Source organism: Toxotes jaculatrix, chromosome 8, assembly GCF_017976425.1.
Source record: "Toxotes jaculatrix isolate fToxJac2 chromosome 8, fToxJac2.pri, whole genome shotgun sequence".
Lineage (NCBI taxonomy): Eukaryota > Metazoa > Chordata > Actinopteri > Toxotidae > Toxotes > Toxotes jaculatrix.
In genome coordinates this window covers 234,987-249,242 of record NC_054401.1, presented here as the reverse complement: position 1 = coordinate 249,242, position 14,256 = coordinate 234,987, and the positions used below count along the sequence as shown (strand labels likewise).

Below are 14,256 nucleotides of genomic sequence, written 5' to 3'. Positions count from 1 at the left end.
TCACACCTCCGCAGTTTCATCAGTCACACCCCCAAACTGACCCGTGCAGCCCCGATTCAGACGGAGGAACCCGGACCTCCAATCAGACTCGGCGGTTCTCCCGGGGATACGCTGGGTTTTTGGGCGTCTGATCTCACAGAGACGCCAAACCGCCTGTCCTTCACTGTCCTTCACCTTCACTGTGCATCTGAGACAAATTACTCAAACTCAAAAACCAACATTTACTTAACAGCTTTTTCCAGAGCTTTCAGCCATATCTCACAGGCTTCTTTAGTGAATGGATCCAGTTCATGTGTCTTTAGACCTACTGTCCGATGATAACCGATACATGCGACGGTAGCTGCTGATCAGTCTGTCCTCCATCACCAACACCTGTGACACCTGGCCTTGTTTTAAAGATGCTGAACCTCGTTAGACTGGAAAAGAGTTTTGATGAAATGTTACTAAACTCAACCTCTTCATGAAACTGCGACATGGAGTCAAAGCTCCGCAAAAAGCCGGTAAATGACCTTGTGACCCATAAATGAACTTAATGGACACTGGATTTCTGTTACTGAGTATTATCAGATGAGCTGAACCTGTTTTATTTCATACAGTTTGTACACCGTGCTTTAAAAATAAGAAACTTGTTGATTTGAGTTTTATCCCAAAAATCTCAGGTGATTCAGGATAATCAGCATTAAGATCAAGAGAAATAAATGTGATGAGTCCTGACATCACTCAGAGGAGTCCTCCTCCCTGTGTACCCTGCATTCGTACCCTCAGCTGGTCCTTCAGTCCAAAGCCCAGCTGCACAAAACTGCATCTTCTTTACGTTTCCCAGTTTACATAACCACAAAATAAAAAGGATCCAGAATCCTGAGGTTTTCCATCATCTCTAAACTCTCCATGGCACATTTTCATTCCCTTCAGTAAGAGATGTCAGGTCAGTTTCCTGTAAAGGTACCTCAGGTGTTGTCCAGTAGTTTTGTTGCTGAGGACGTTTGTACAACTAAAAAGAGGCTTTCGTACAACTTCAGCTAAGCTGATTCACCTTTGTTTCATATATTTTCAGATGTTTTCTGAAGACGTCTGATGTCCCTGGGCACTGAGCTGTGTCAGAATTCTGTCCTGGTTCCTACGACAGCTGAAAATCAAAGCCTGAATTTTTCAAAATAATTTAAAAGCGGTTTGTCAGGTTCTCAGCAGCTTCTTCCGAAGTCTGAGACCAGAGTGTGAACCTGTTCGTACCAGAACGAGTCCGTACCTCCAGTTCACATCAGGCTCTTGCGGTCCGGGTTTAGTTTTGTACTGTTGGAGGGGGTGATGGGGGAAGAGGAGTCCAGTTGACGGTACAACACCCTCAGCTCCTTCACCTCTTCCAGAACCTCCCGGGCCTGACTCCAGGCCGCTGCCGCCTCCTTCAGGAGTCTCTCAGCTTCAGTTTGCGCTGCTTCAGCGGGCTCTTTGCACTTCACCTTCCCCCGCCCCCTGGCGTCCCCCTCAGCCTCCCCCCGCACCTCCGTAAGCAGCCGCTCGGTCTTCTCTAGCTTCTGGTTGATCAGCTCTTGCAGCTGGCTGATGGATACCGTGGTTGGCGTTGAGGCCGGTGAACGGGACTCTACCACAGCCTTGTTCTTAGCAGCTTTAGTCTCTGAATGTGACAGGATCTCATCCATGGAGGCGCAGCGGTTTTTCTCTGCCGTTGTCAAACCTTTTCCTGCCTGAGCGGTTTGGCTGGGACCTATTTGCTCCCACACCACCGCCACCTCGCGAGGAAGGCTCTGGGATTTCCCAGAAGCCTCAGCGTTCCTGGTAGAAAGAGCACCATCAGTTTTGGACCTGGGACAGTCCGGAGTCAGGTGGGACTTGTCCAGGTCACTCCTAAAGCCATTGCAGCAGTTGGCTCCCTGAGACAGAGCGTCTTCCTCCTGGATCAGATCTAGAGTCAGCGTTCCATCTGAGGAGGACGTAGAGGCCTGAGCAGAAGAGAGACGGAGGCTGGTGAGTCCACTGACTGTTGTCTTTAAAGAGTGCATATGTCTTTTTATGTATTTTAGTTTAAAACATTTGCTTGTTTCTTACCATCAGGATTAAAGCACTAACAATCACTGTCATGATCAACTAATGTGCTGATTATTCTTTTCATTAATCGATTGATTCATGTTTTATTGACCAAAAATACAAACACCCACAAATATTTAATTTACGATGAAACATCTGAAATTTGAGAGGCTGGAATCCGAGTGGATGAACTGACCAGTGACTCCAGCTGTAGTTACCACTGCGTGTTTTACTTTGTTGTTTCAACATATTATCAGTTCTATGTAGATGACACTCAGCTGTACTAAACGCTTTTGTTTTAAAACACTTTGTTTTAAATGTGATAGAAATATATCTTTAATTATTGACTGTGTCAGGTGTTCAGCACATGGTTGCTCAGGTGTCACGGAGCCTTACATGTTCAAAAGTTCCAGAACTGCGAGACAGTGTGAACCGGTCCAACGCTCCAGAGGGAGTAAGTAAGTGGAGCTTGACAGAGCGTGAACTGTTGTAAATGTGTATAAAGCCAGTTTTTCACTGTTTTTGCATTTTTAACTTTTTATATTGTAAATACTCAAACACACTTGTTTTCTTGTGAGCTGCCTAAAAGTAAATTTCTCTCTGTGGGATCAATAAAGTCCTGAAACTGCTCAAAATGAAATGACTGAACATCTACAGCTCAGTGGCAACTGAGCAAACTCTGTCTGCTGATGAAGACCATGTGGTGGAGTCAAAAGCTCCAGAAGGAAGTGAACATGAAGTTGAGATTGTCAGTTTGAATTATGACGAGTTAAGACAAGAAATCAGCAGTTCCCCGTCTTTCATGCCTCACCATTACATAATGTTAAGATAACGAGCTACCTGCGCAGGTGTCCTCAGGTAGCATCCTGGCTGGTCATTGGCAAAATATTTCAAATAAAATTTTGGACATTTTATAGTGAAAGGGCTTCTCGGAAGAGGAGGAAGCAGCGACGATGAGAGAGGAGGATCATACTGACCACGGCCAGCAGGTGGCCTCTGGTTGGCAGCCGGCGGTTGTGAGGAATCTTCACTCGATCTCGAGTCAGGTGAGACAGCTGCGAGTCTTCGACCGTCACCTGAAACATCAGCACAAACACGTGATCAGATGCCAACTCTCCTGAAGTGAATGAGAAAAACCTCGGACTTCTTCCTACAAACACAAAGTCAGGACTGAAAACACAATCTTAATGGCCATTGACTATCTTTTCCCCAGAGCTTTCATCTCATGGTCTTCAGCCTGTGGAGTTTGCTGAGAATGTTTCAGGATGTCGTCGCCTCGTTTCACCTGGATATGAAGATTGTTTCTTTGCAGTTAGCTCGCGTTAGCTTGCTGTTAACGGGGATGGAAAACACCACAACATCAATGTGACAATAGTTCATGAGACGCTTCTTTCAGCCTGGAACACAATGTGTGTGTGAGAGAAACACAATCGATCAGAGTATTGATCAGAGTATTGACTGGTGGAAAAGGCGAAGGCTGTTGACTGAATGTTTAACAGCTGTTGTGTTAGCAGACAGCAGCTCAGACACTTCCTGTAGCTTACTGTGAGTGAGGACACTGAGTAATGACTGACCGTTAACACGCTTTCTAACACCAACAGCAGGAAGTTAGCTGCAGCGACAGACGCTGTTGCTTTGGTTCAAACTTCAGTGAGCAGCTGTTTCATTTAACTACTGAGCCTTTTAAAAAAAACAAAACTATATGTCAGTGAGGCTGCAGGAGGAAGCAATGGGCTGTGAGCTGAGAGCCACAGACAGGAAGTGCTGAGAAGTGGACACGCAATGAACACGCAATGAACACGCTGCTGCTCTGAATCTGAACTTAATGTAGAATAACACCAGACTGAACACTCAGCCTGTGTTTGGTCTAACAGACTAATGGAGTCCACACAGAGATGACGATGATGATGACGATGATGATGATGATGCTGTCTGTGTTGGTGTCCATACCTCGTCCAGGATTCTGTTTTTGGCTCTGGTGATGGCAGCGTTCAGGACGTTGATCCAGGACTCTTTCTCCTCTGGACTGACAGCCAGGAAGACCAGGTTGGGCACCTGCACACACATACACACATGTTCACATGTTGTATGTACGCTGTCATGTTAACTTCCAATGACTTCCAGTAGTTTCTGTTTTGTTTTGCTTATTTGTTTATTAACCTAAAACTTTGTTGTTCACTTGTTTTTAGATTGTGTCCTTGTTGTTAGCATGTTTAAGCTAGCTCAGTAGCTGTTAGCCTGTTTTAGTTTGGTTATAATAAATATAATAAATATATATCATTTGGTTATAACTTAATATTTTTTTCTTTTTACATGTTTTAAACAAGTTGTTGATTTGTAGTTTCCTTATTTTTGTTCTTTATCAAGATAAAAATAATAATCGTTACCTTGTTTTAGCTTTTAATGAGGCGTTATGTCAGTGAGTGTCCCCACAAAGATAGAAGTGGGTGGGTGGGTGTGGGTGTGGGTGTGGGGAGGGGGGGGGGGGGGGGGGGGGGGGGTAACAGAAGCTGTCACTCAGTCTGCAGGACACCTGATCCCCTCCCCAGGACATGCTGGGTAGTTGGGGGATGGCCTGCAGATATCTGTGTGTGTGTGTGTGTGTGTGTTGCTGTCGACAGCTGTTTACCAGCTGCTGAGTCGAATCACTGAAAACCAGTTTTTACTAAACTCACCAGTTTGTTCCAGTTTTATGTAATGAAAATGTTTGTAGTTTGATGACAGGTGTGCACTCAGGCAGGTGTGTACTCAGACAGGTGTATTATACTCAGACAGGTGTATTATACTCAGACAGGTGTATTATACTCAGACAGGCGTGCACTCAGACAGGTGTGCACTCCGACAGGCGTGCACTCAGACAGGTGTGTACTCAGACAGGTGTATTATACTCAGACAGGTGTACACTCAGACAGGTGTATTATACTCAGACAGGTGTACCGTGTTCCCTGGTGTGCTGCAGCGCTGCAGTCTGAACTTGCTGTGGTTCTTTTTGCTGCGGCTCTTGTTCTTGCGGATCTCCTCACAGCGCTCGTAGTCCGACAGGTCCAAAACCTCATCAGCCCGGCCCAGCTCCTTCACCTGCACCAGATACATACAGGTAACACAGCTGTAAGGTCAGACGTCAGCTCAGCAACAGGACAGGTCAGGTGTCCATCCATCAAGGACCACCTCGTCCTCTAACATACAGATCTGTGAATTTATGTTCACCTGGCCTGAGCGAGAAAGCCCCGCCCAGCTCCAGGTGAGTTTCTGTTCTTCTATGGATTCTGACAATATCCATGTTCCTGAGCTTTCAGTCCATATTCTAAATAATCTCATGGTCTTCATCATTACTGTTGATTACTGCTCCCTAAGACTCATGGGAGATGTAGTTAGTTTTTGTTTGGAATAAATCCACATTAACTGATCCCACGCTCACATCTGGACTGGAAGCATGCAGCTGGATAGCTTAGCTTAGCATAAAGACATGAAACTGTTTGGCCTGTTTTCACTTTTCATTGCTGCAGATTAAACAAACCAGATATAACATTCGTTCATGCTAAGCTACGCTAAAGATACCCTCAACACAAGGAAGTGTTGAAATGTCCCTTTAACATGAGAAGGAGCCTCCCCCCTCCCTCCCCCTCCCTCCCCGCTGCAGGTTTTCTTTTCAAGCACCAAACAAAACAATGCAAATCCAGTAGAAACACACAAACATCCTCCAGCTTATTTTCCTGTCAGACACACAGACAGGTTCCTCACAGCGTCTGAGGGATTCTGAAGGACTGAGACTGACTCGCTGTCTCAGTGAGGACTGAGTACCACACTAACACTGAGACTGCTTCGTCAGGGACGGACAATGAGTTCAGATCTGTGTCCCTGAGACACAACTCAGCTACTGAACACGTCAACTTTCCTCAGCATGTAAAATATGTGAAAAGTTGTTCCACTGGTGATCAGGTTCTTCATGAGCTGCTGCAGGACGGTGACAGTAAAACCACCTCAGACCAGTCTGAAGCTGGTTGGTGTCTGAACAGGAGTTTTGAGCTGGTTATCGGTGTTTTTCAGTCTGTTGTGGGAGGATTTTAGGGCGAGAGCAGGGTCTGAGGGTTCTGGTTCAGGGTTCGTTTGGACGTGTGTCCAGCAGCAGCTCGCCATCTAGCTTCTTTAAGTGTTGTGCAGCAATGATCCTCAGATGTGAGCCGGTTGTTGTGAGTAGTTGCACTGATCCTCAGACTCCTCTGCACTGTTTGACGCTGCAGGTCCAGGTCTGAGACAGAGACACACCTGCAGGCTGCAGCATGGAGACGGAGGACCACTGCTCAGAGCCAAACCCTGAGTCTCAGTCACTGACTAATAATTAACAAGTCCTCAATGAGCTGGTTCATGGAAAGAAATGTGGAGTTTATGTATATTTGTGTACTATAGTCACTCAACTCAACAATCTCCATCTCATATTTATGTATGTATATTTTATTTTTTACAGCAGCTATTTTCTATTTTCTTAGTTTAGTCTTATTCCACCTTATTTAATCTTGTTCTGGCCATTTTGGTCTCTTACTTACATCTTCCTTTCACTTACTGTGCTGTACCTCTGCTGTTGCTAAATGCAGTTTCCCCACTGAGGGACTAATAAAGGATTCTCTTATCTCTTATCTTAGATTGCAGGTGAAGATCCAGAGCTGACACACCTGATTCAGCCTGGACCTAAAACCAGGTCTGAAGCGTCAAACAGGCCCCGAAGGACCCGACAACACGTCTTCACAGTGAGGGTTTAGGACTGGAGTGTCTCACAACCACAGAAAGACCAACAACAAACACACACAGCGGGTGTTAGTGTGTGTTTGTTGTGTTAGTGTGTGTCCTTCTGCAAGTAAACTTCAGCTCATTAATCTCCATGGAAACAGCATCCATTATTAACCAGCTTTAAACTGAAACTTCCTGGGGGAGAGGCCACAGACACACACACACACACACACACACTGTGAGGTCAGTCCTTCCCTCAGGCTGCTGATGTCACACTGCCTGCATCATCAGTCATATGATCAATAATCAATATTCAGAGTTGGAGCATCTTACATAACGAGCCAGAAAGGCAGTGCGGCTGCAGCGACCTCTGACCTTTCAGCCATGTCAGCACAAACACTCGCTGTTTGTCGAACTGACGCTGAAACAAACTGAAAATAATTCAACTTCATCATGAAACGTGTGAAACCTCAGAAACATCACTTTTCCAATACGTTTCACAGATGAATCGATTAATCGATCATTAAACCTGATCACAGACACGCAGACATGTTCCTGTATCATCATCATGTGACACTGACGCTGGCTGAGGATTACTAAGGCTTAGCATGACACACACACTCACACTCACACTCACACAGTGGATTAGCAGTGACTGTATCACACTGACGTTAAAATCAGGTTTAACCCTTTGGCGCCGTTTTCTCATCATATCGCTGAAACTGATTTGTACAGGTGTGTCTGTCCGAACACGTCACCTGACCGTCAGGAACACGTCACCTGACCGTCAGGAACGCGTCACCTGACCGTCAGGAACGCGTCACCTGACCGTCAGGAACGCGTCACCTGACCGTCAGGAACGCGTCAGCTTGTTCTTGTGATGATGTTCTCTGTGTAAACGTGGAACTGTTCCACTTCAGTGTGTCTTTCAGTGAACTACGTCTCCCATCATGCCCCAGGACATGGCTCTGCGTCTCACTGTGACCACCCCCGACCTGAACCTGATTCCACCCTGATCCTTAAAACCAGGTGTGAACCCTCAGACAGACGTTTGGAGTTTAAACCCAGCTCACAACAGAGCTGGTAACCTGTGAACAACCTGTGATCAGGTAACACACTGATCACACTCACTGACCAACGGTGTGACATCATCACTCACTCTGTCACTCAGAGTGTTCACGCGGTCCTAACCCTCGCAGAGAAAATATCAGCTCATCAAAACAAAATTAATCTGCAACTTATTTATTTATTGACCTGACGAGCAAAAATACAACTGCAGCTGACGCCTGAAGAGGAAACTGATGACTGTTAGAGGATGTGGTCAGAGAGTGTGTGTGTGTGCGTGTGTGTGCGTGTGTGTGTGTGTGTGTGTGCGGTTTCTCTGGTGCCACACAGGGTTTCTGTTCCTGCTCGGACAGGAAGTTGAGCTGCTTTCTGAAGAATCTTCACGAGTCAAAACTTGTGAAAATCGTCCCACAGCGAGGACACTGAGGACTGAGAGACAAGTCCTAATTTGGTGCTGAGACAGTTTTCATGAAGCTTCGATGGTCATGTGACAGCTGACGCCTGAACAGCGAGATGATGAGTGACAGAGAGGAAGTGAACCAATGAGAAAGAAGCTCTGTTCTCCGACGCTCAGCAGCTGACAAAGGTTCTACCAGAACGTTCTGTGGTTAATAGAGCAGGGGTGTTAGGGATGTTATGTGGATGCTAACTGTTCTAACAGGATGTTCCGTGTGTGATAAAGGTTCTGTGAGGACGTTCCTTCCTGTGTTACAGCAGTGAAACCGGAGCTGTGTGTGTCTGCAGCTCACACTGAAACTCGACTCCTGCAGAACGTCGGCTGTGAAAGTGGAGGAGAAACTTTCAGAGGAACCAGGAACCCTGCCGTACTCTGCAGGTCGCAGCTGTCAATCAATCAATCAATCAATCTATCAATCTATCAATCTATCACTAACAATCTGTTTCTGTTATTGATCATAAACACGGACACATGGAGCATAGACACCACAGAGCAGGAACACTGAAGACAGACAGGTGGTGTCTACCGTCCGTCTCCATGACAACGCTGTCTTTCTCTCACATCGCGTGGATTGTCACGTGACACCTCATGACCACGTGATAGTTAAAGCCGTTAACGAGGTGACGGCTGCCGTCCGGTCTCTGCTGCTGATCACCTCCAATAATCAATCAATAATCAATCAGCTGACAGAGAGGCAGGTGTGGGTCACCTGTAGGCCCCGCCCCCCTCTGACTAACCTCTTTCTCACAGATGAACAGCTGATCTCCTCTCAGAACCACAAAGCGGTTCTTCCAGATCTCTCTGAAGATCCCTTTACCGCAGAACTTTCTGATCCAGCCGACTTTATCGGGCTGAAAGTTCTGCGACGCCAAGTCCTGCGGACCCTGAACACAGGAAACAGGAAACAGAGTCAGCCAGGTAAAAGTAGAAGAAGAAGCAGAATGACAGTGATTGCATGCACACTGTGAGTTAATGTGTTTCAGTCAGCTGACTGGTCTATGACCCAAACCCATTTATCATTTACACTGGAGAACTGGGATCAACAAACTGGTAAATGGTGGAATCTTAAACCAGTTCCACATCAGCTGAATCCAGTTTGGATCCAGTTTTACTGACAGGATCATGAAAGCAGCTTCCTGCTGCTGCTCACTGATGGATGGATTGATGGATCTCCTCCTCCTCCTCCTCCTCCTCACCTCCTCTTCCTCACCCCACCCCCCTCCTCTCCTCTTCCTCTCCTCTTCCTCATCCTCTCCTCCTCCTCTCCTCCTCCCCTCCTCCTCCTCTTCCTCCTTCTCTCCCCCCCCTCCTCTCCTCCTCCTCTTTGTCTCCTTTGTGATGGAGATTCCTTCACCTTCCTGCAGCTGCAACGTCTCCAGCCACCTGAGGAAACTCCACCCACTCTGACTGCTGCTCACTTCTTATTGGCTCAGAGATTTTCACACAGGTAAACACTTTCACACTCAGCTCTGAAGAAATCACTAACACGAAACACAACGGATAAACATACCTGTAAACAATTAGACAAACAACACAACTGCACCTTGTACACACTCATCTCTGCTATCGTTCACATTAATAACAGTCACAGTAACAGTCACAGGAACAGTAACAGTCACAGTAACAGTCACAGGAACAGTAACAGTCACAGGAACAGTCACAGGAACAGTAACAGTCACAGGAACAGTCACAGGAACAGTCACAGGAACAGTAACAGTCACAGGAACAGTAACAGTCACAGGAACAGTCACAGGAACAGTAACAGTCACAGGAACAGTAACAGGAACAGTAACAGTCACAGTAACAGTCACAGGAACAGTAACAGTCACAGGAACAGGAACAGTCACAGGAACAGTCACAGGAACAGTAACAGTCACAGGAACAGGAACAGTCACAGGAACAGTAACAGTCACAGGAACAGGAACAGTCACAGTAACAGTCACAGGAACAGTCACAGGAACAGTAACAGTCACAGGAACAGTAACAGTCACAGGAACAGTAACAGTCACAGGAACAGTCACAGGAACAGTAACAGTCACAGGAACAGTAACAGGAACAGTAACAGTCACAGGAACAGTAACAGTCACAGGAACAGTCACAGGAACAGTAACAGTCACAGGAACAGGAACAGTCACAGGAACAGTAACAGTCACAGGAACAGTAACAGTCACAGGAACAGTCACAGGAACAGTAACAGGAACAGTCACAGGAACAGTCACAGGAACAGTCACAGGAACAGTCACAGGAACAGTAACAGTCACAGGAACAGTCACAGTCACAGGAACAGTCACAGGAACAGTCACAGGAACAGTCACAGTAACAGGAACAGTCACAGGAACAGTCACTGTCACAGGAACAGTCACAGGAACAGTCACAGGAACAGGAACAGTCACAGGAACAGTAACAGTCACAGGAACAGTAACAGTCACAGGAACAGTCACAGGAACAGTAACAGGAACAGTCACAGGAACAGTCACAGGAACAGTCACAGGAACAGTCACAGGAACAGTAACAGTCACAGGAACAGTCACAGTCACAGGAACAGTCACAGGAACAGTCACAGGAACAGTCACAGTAACAGGAACAGTCACAGGAACAGTCACTGTCACAGGAACAGTCACAGGAACAGTCACAGGAACAGGAACAGTCACAGGAACAGTCACAGGAACAGTCACAGGAACAGTAACAGTCACAGGAACAGTCACGGTAACAGGAACAGTCACAGGAACAGTCACAGTAACAGGAACAGTCACAGGAACAGTCACTGTCACAGGAACAGTCACAGGAACAGTCACAGGACTGTGACTGAGGTTGTTGGGAATCTCCTGTCCACTTGTTTCCATCAGCCTTTGCTTTTATTTATTGGTTTCTGGTGATTTCACAGCTGCACATCAGAACATTGTGCTGTTGATGAATGAATGAGTGTTTAATCCGTTCAGACAGACTGAGGTATGAACGTAAAGCTTTTCATTTTCTGTTTTACTTTTTTCATTTCATCGGAAATAGTTTAATGTGGTTCGTCAGAGCTGAAGGCAGCTGCCCGTGTGTGTGTGTTTGTGTTTATGTGTTTGTGTGTCCGTGTGTGTTTATGTATGTGTGTGTGTGTCCGTGTGTGTGTGTTTATGTGCGTGTGTGTGAGTCTGTAACGTGAGTTCACTTCTCTCCCGTTAACGGAGTGAAACCGGAGCCGCTCCACAGATTAACCGTCACTCCGCTCGGCGTTTCCCCGTTTAGCTCTTTATTCGATTTTTAAATGATCCATCGATTAATCGACACTCGATCAAACTCCTTCACTCTTCATAAAACTCAACAGTTTATCTTTTTCTCACTTTTCGTCTTTTAACTGCTTAAATCATTAGTAACGCTCTTATTCTGAAACGCGGAAGTGGGGTCGTAAGCCCGCTAGCGGCCGTTGTTGCCTTCAAAATAAAGGCTTAAAACTAATCCTTGAGGCTTTTGTTCCTCGAGCTTCGGTTTAACGTTATAAAACCGAGCGTCACGAGCCGCCGCTGGTCGGTGTCGGTTCCGATAACACTCACCCGTTTCCCCGAGTGGTTCTTCTTCATGCTGGCGGCTGTCAGGCTGCCGGCGGCGGACCAGTGTCGGTACTTCACCTACTTTCACGGTAACTCCGTTATGTGTCCACAGTGCGCGGCAGAGCGGCGGGAGGAGGAGATAAAAGCGGGTTCAAAGCAGTTAAAGTCCCGCAGGCAGGACCGGAGCCTCCGCCGCTCCTCAGCTGTTGGTCCCGGCTGTGACTCTGCTCGTCGCCCCGTTGCTCCGTGCTGCTGCCGCAGGGCTCCGCTGGGCTCTGACCGGCCAGGAGCCGCTCTCTGAGTCGGTGTCCGGTTACTCCTCCTCCCCCTCCTCTGGACGCCCCGCTGGCTCAGCGGCTCCTCGGCAGCCCCACAGCGCCCCCCGCCGGCAGAAAAAACACCCTATCGTGTGGCCAAAAGTACGCGGACAGCCCTGCTCTGGGTCTGTGTGCCTTGGTTCCAGTTCTGTCTCTGTCCTGTTTAACACAACATAAAAGAACGGTTCCCTGTCAGGTGTGGAAGAACACACAACAACAACACAACACAACAACAACAACAACACAACAGGACATCACAATAACACACGTTAAAGCTGTGAAGTGGAAGAAGAGGAAGGAAGTGAGTCAGTGTACATTTAAAGAAAGAGAGAAGAAGAGGTCTGATTTTAGTGCAGTGTACAGAACACGTGGAACACACAGAAAAAAAACTTACATCTTCAGTCTCATTTCAGGGATTCATCATGAGATCGATTTATAATGAAAGCTCAGATAAAAGAAGAATTTATCCTCCTTCCTCCTGTTCAAGCCGTGAAGTTCATTTCAGTTCCTTTTAATTTATCTGCATGTCATGCCAGCTCCTTTTTTTAATTGTAACCTGATTGATAAACTTATGAAATCCTTAAATATAAATTTATTTATATTGATTTCTCATTATTTAGCTTTTCTTGTTTTCCTCATATTAATTTCTTTCCTCTTTGCTTTGTAACGTAGTTTAAGTTAAATAAAGCTGTTTAAGAGCAAAAACAGCTTCTTTAACAGGGATGCTCTGTGAGCTGAGTCAAACCTGGACAGTGAAGTCACAAGACGCTCAGCAAAGTTTGTTCAAAGAGAGCAGCTCTGCTGCAACATGAATTCTTCTTAAAGGGTTTTTACTTCAGCGTCACTGTGACTCTGCTGCCACCTGCTGATACATCAGCTCTCTACAACCCACTGCTTCAGACCGATCAATAGAGCAATATTAGATTTTTGTTTCTAAACGACCTTCCTCTGATCACATCTGGACCAGCAACTTTTTAAAAGATCAATTTTCTACCAGAACATTTATTCAAATGAAAGTAGGCTCAGTCTCCCCTGCAACAAAACAGTTATCTGTGTTATTGATTAATCAATTATTTTCTAGATTGATCAGATGTTTAGTGAGTACCACATGTCTGAGACAGCTCAGTATCTGAGCTTCCTGTGTGACGTCTGAAATCCAGACATTCAGTTTTCTGAAAGAGGAAAACTGAAACTCTGGAGAAACCAGAGAAAATTAAAGGAGTTTTATTAATAAACAACTCAAATGATTCATCAGTTTTCAAACTCACTGCTTGATTTTGTGATGATTGATTAATCAACAAATTGTTTCAGCCCTATGGAGAATGAAGTTCCAGGTTACGTAACCTGTGATTTCAGTTTTAGAATGTTGACGCTTCACAGACTGTTGTGTACAGTTGTTTTAATGTGACTTGATTCAGACATGAGACAGAAATGTGATGGTAAATAAGCACAGCGTTTGGAGCCGAGGGCCTGAAAACGGCTGAAGTCAGTGGAACGTCCTCTTAAATGACAAAAACATGTCTGTGTGTTAGAAAGTGAAGCAGCTGCAGCTCTGCTGACTGTACGACAGCTGACACACACACCTGTCTGCTGTTTGTGCGTAACATCGGAACTGCTTCAATTTTGTAATTAATGATGTCTGCAGCTAGCAGCAGTTAGCTCAACATGCTAACCACCTGTCAACAGACAGCATGTGCTCTAACCTCTGACTGCCCACATCACCTGTTGGTCTCAGTGGTCTCCATGGTAACCACTTCAATCAGACTTTACACTCCAACATGTTCAGCCTCGTGTTTTTGGTTTGTGGGGATCGATTGTTGGTTACATGTGAGAATGCTGTCCCTCTAACACTGTCCACTTCCTGTGTGTATCATGTTTTATTTTGATTGTGTATGAATAACACTCACCTGAACTTTTCTCACTGGTCAGACCAGTCTGAACTAAATTCAGTAGGAAAAAAAAACTCACATTGAATTCACAAATTCAACTGAAAGAACTTTTTCATGACTTGTGGGAGAATTTCCAGTTTTCAGTACTAGAGTCGACCATCTTCACACTTATCTTGATTTTATGCAGACAAATTGAGATACACTTCTCATGCTCTTCATGCTTT

The 14,256-nt window shown here is 45.8% G+C and overlaps 1 protein-coding gene across 1 annotated transcript; it reads right to left on the bottom strand.

Annotated features, from left to right (window-relative positions):
* Positions 1 to 563: 563 nt before the first annotated feature.
* On the bottom strand, positions 564 to 12,370 carry plekho1b (pleckstrin homology domain containing, family O member 1b). Its single transcript, XM_041044392.1, has 6 exons — positions 11,830 to 12,370; positions 9,028 to 9,174; positions 4,981 to 5,121; positions 3,994 to 4,098; positions 3,021 to 3,119; positions 564 to 1,958 (listed from the first exon to the last, which is right to left on the bottom strand). Exons 1-6 carry the CDS (start codon positions 11,854 to 11,856, stop codon positions 1,254 to 1,256), a joined length of 1,224 nt encoding a protein of 407 aa, XP_040900326.1. The 5' UTR covers positions 11,857 to 12,370; the 3' UTR covers positions 564 to 1,253.
* Between the last annotated feature and the right edge of the window lie 1,886 nt (positions 12,371 to 14,256).

Coding starts and splice junctions, on each gene's coding strand:
- plekho1b (XM_041044392.1), bottom strand. CDS start 11,856: ATGAAGAAGAACCACTCGGGGAAACGG. Junction 9,175..11,829: donor AGAACCACTCGGGGAAACGG/GTGAGTGTTATC, acceptor TCCTGTGTTCAG/GGTCCGCAGGACTTGGCGTC. Junction 1,959..3,020: donor GAGGCCACCTGCTGGCCGTG/GTCAGTATGATC, acceptor TCTTCTGCTCAG/GCCTCTACGTCCTCCTCAGA.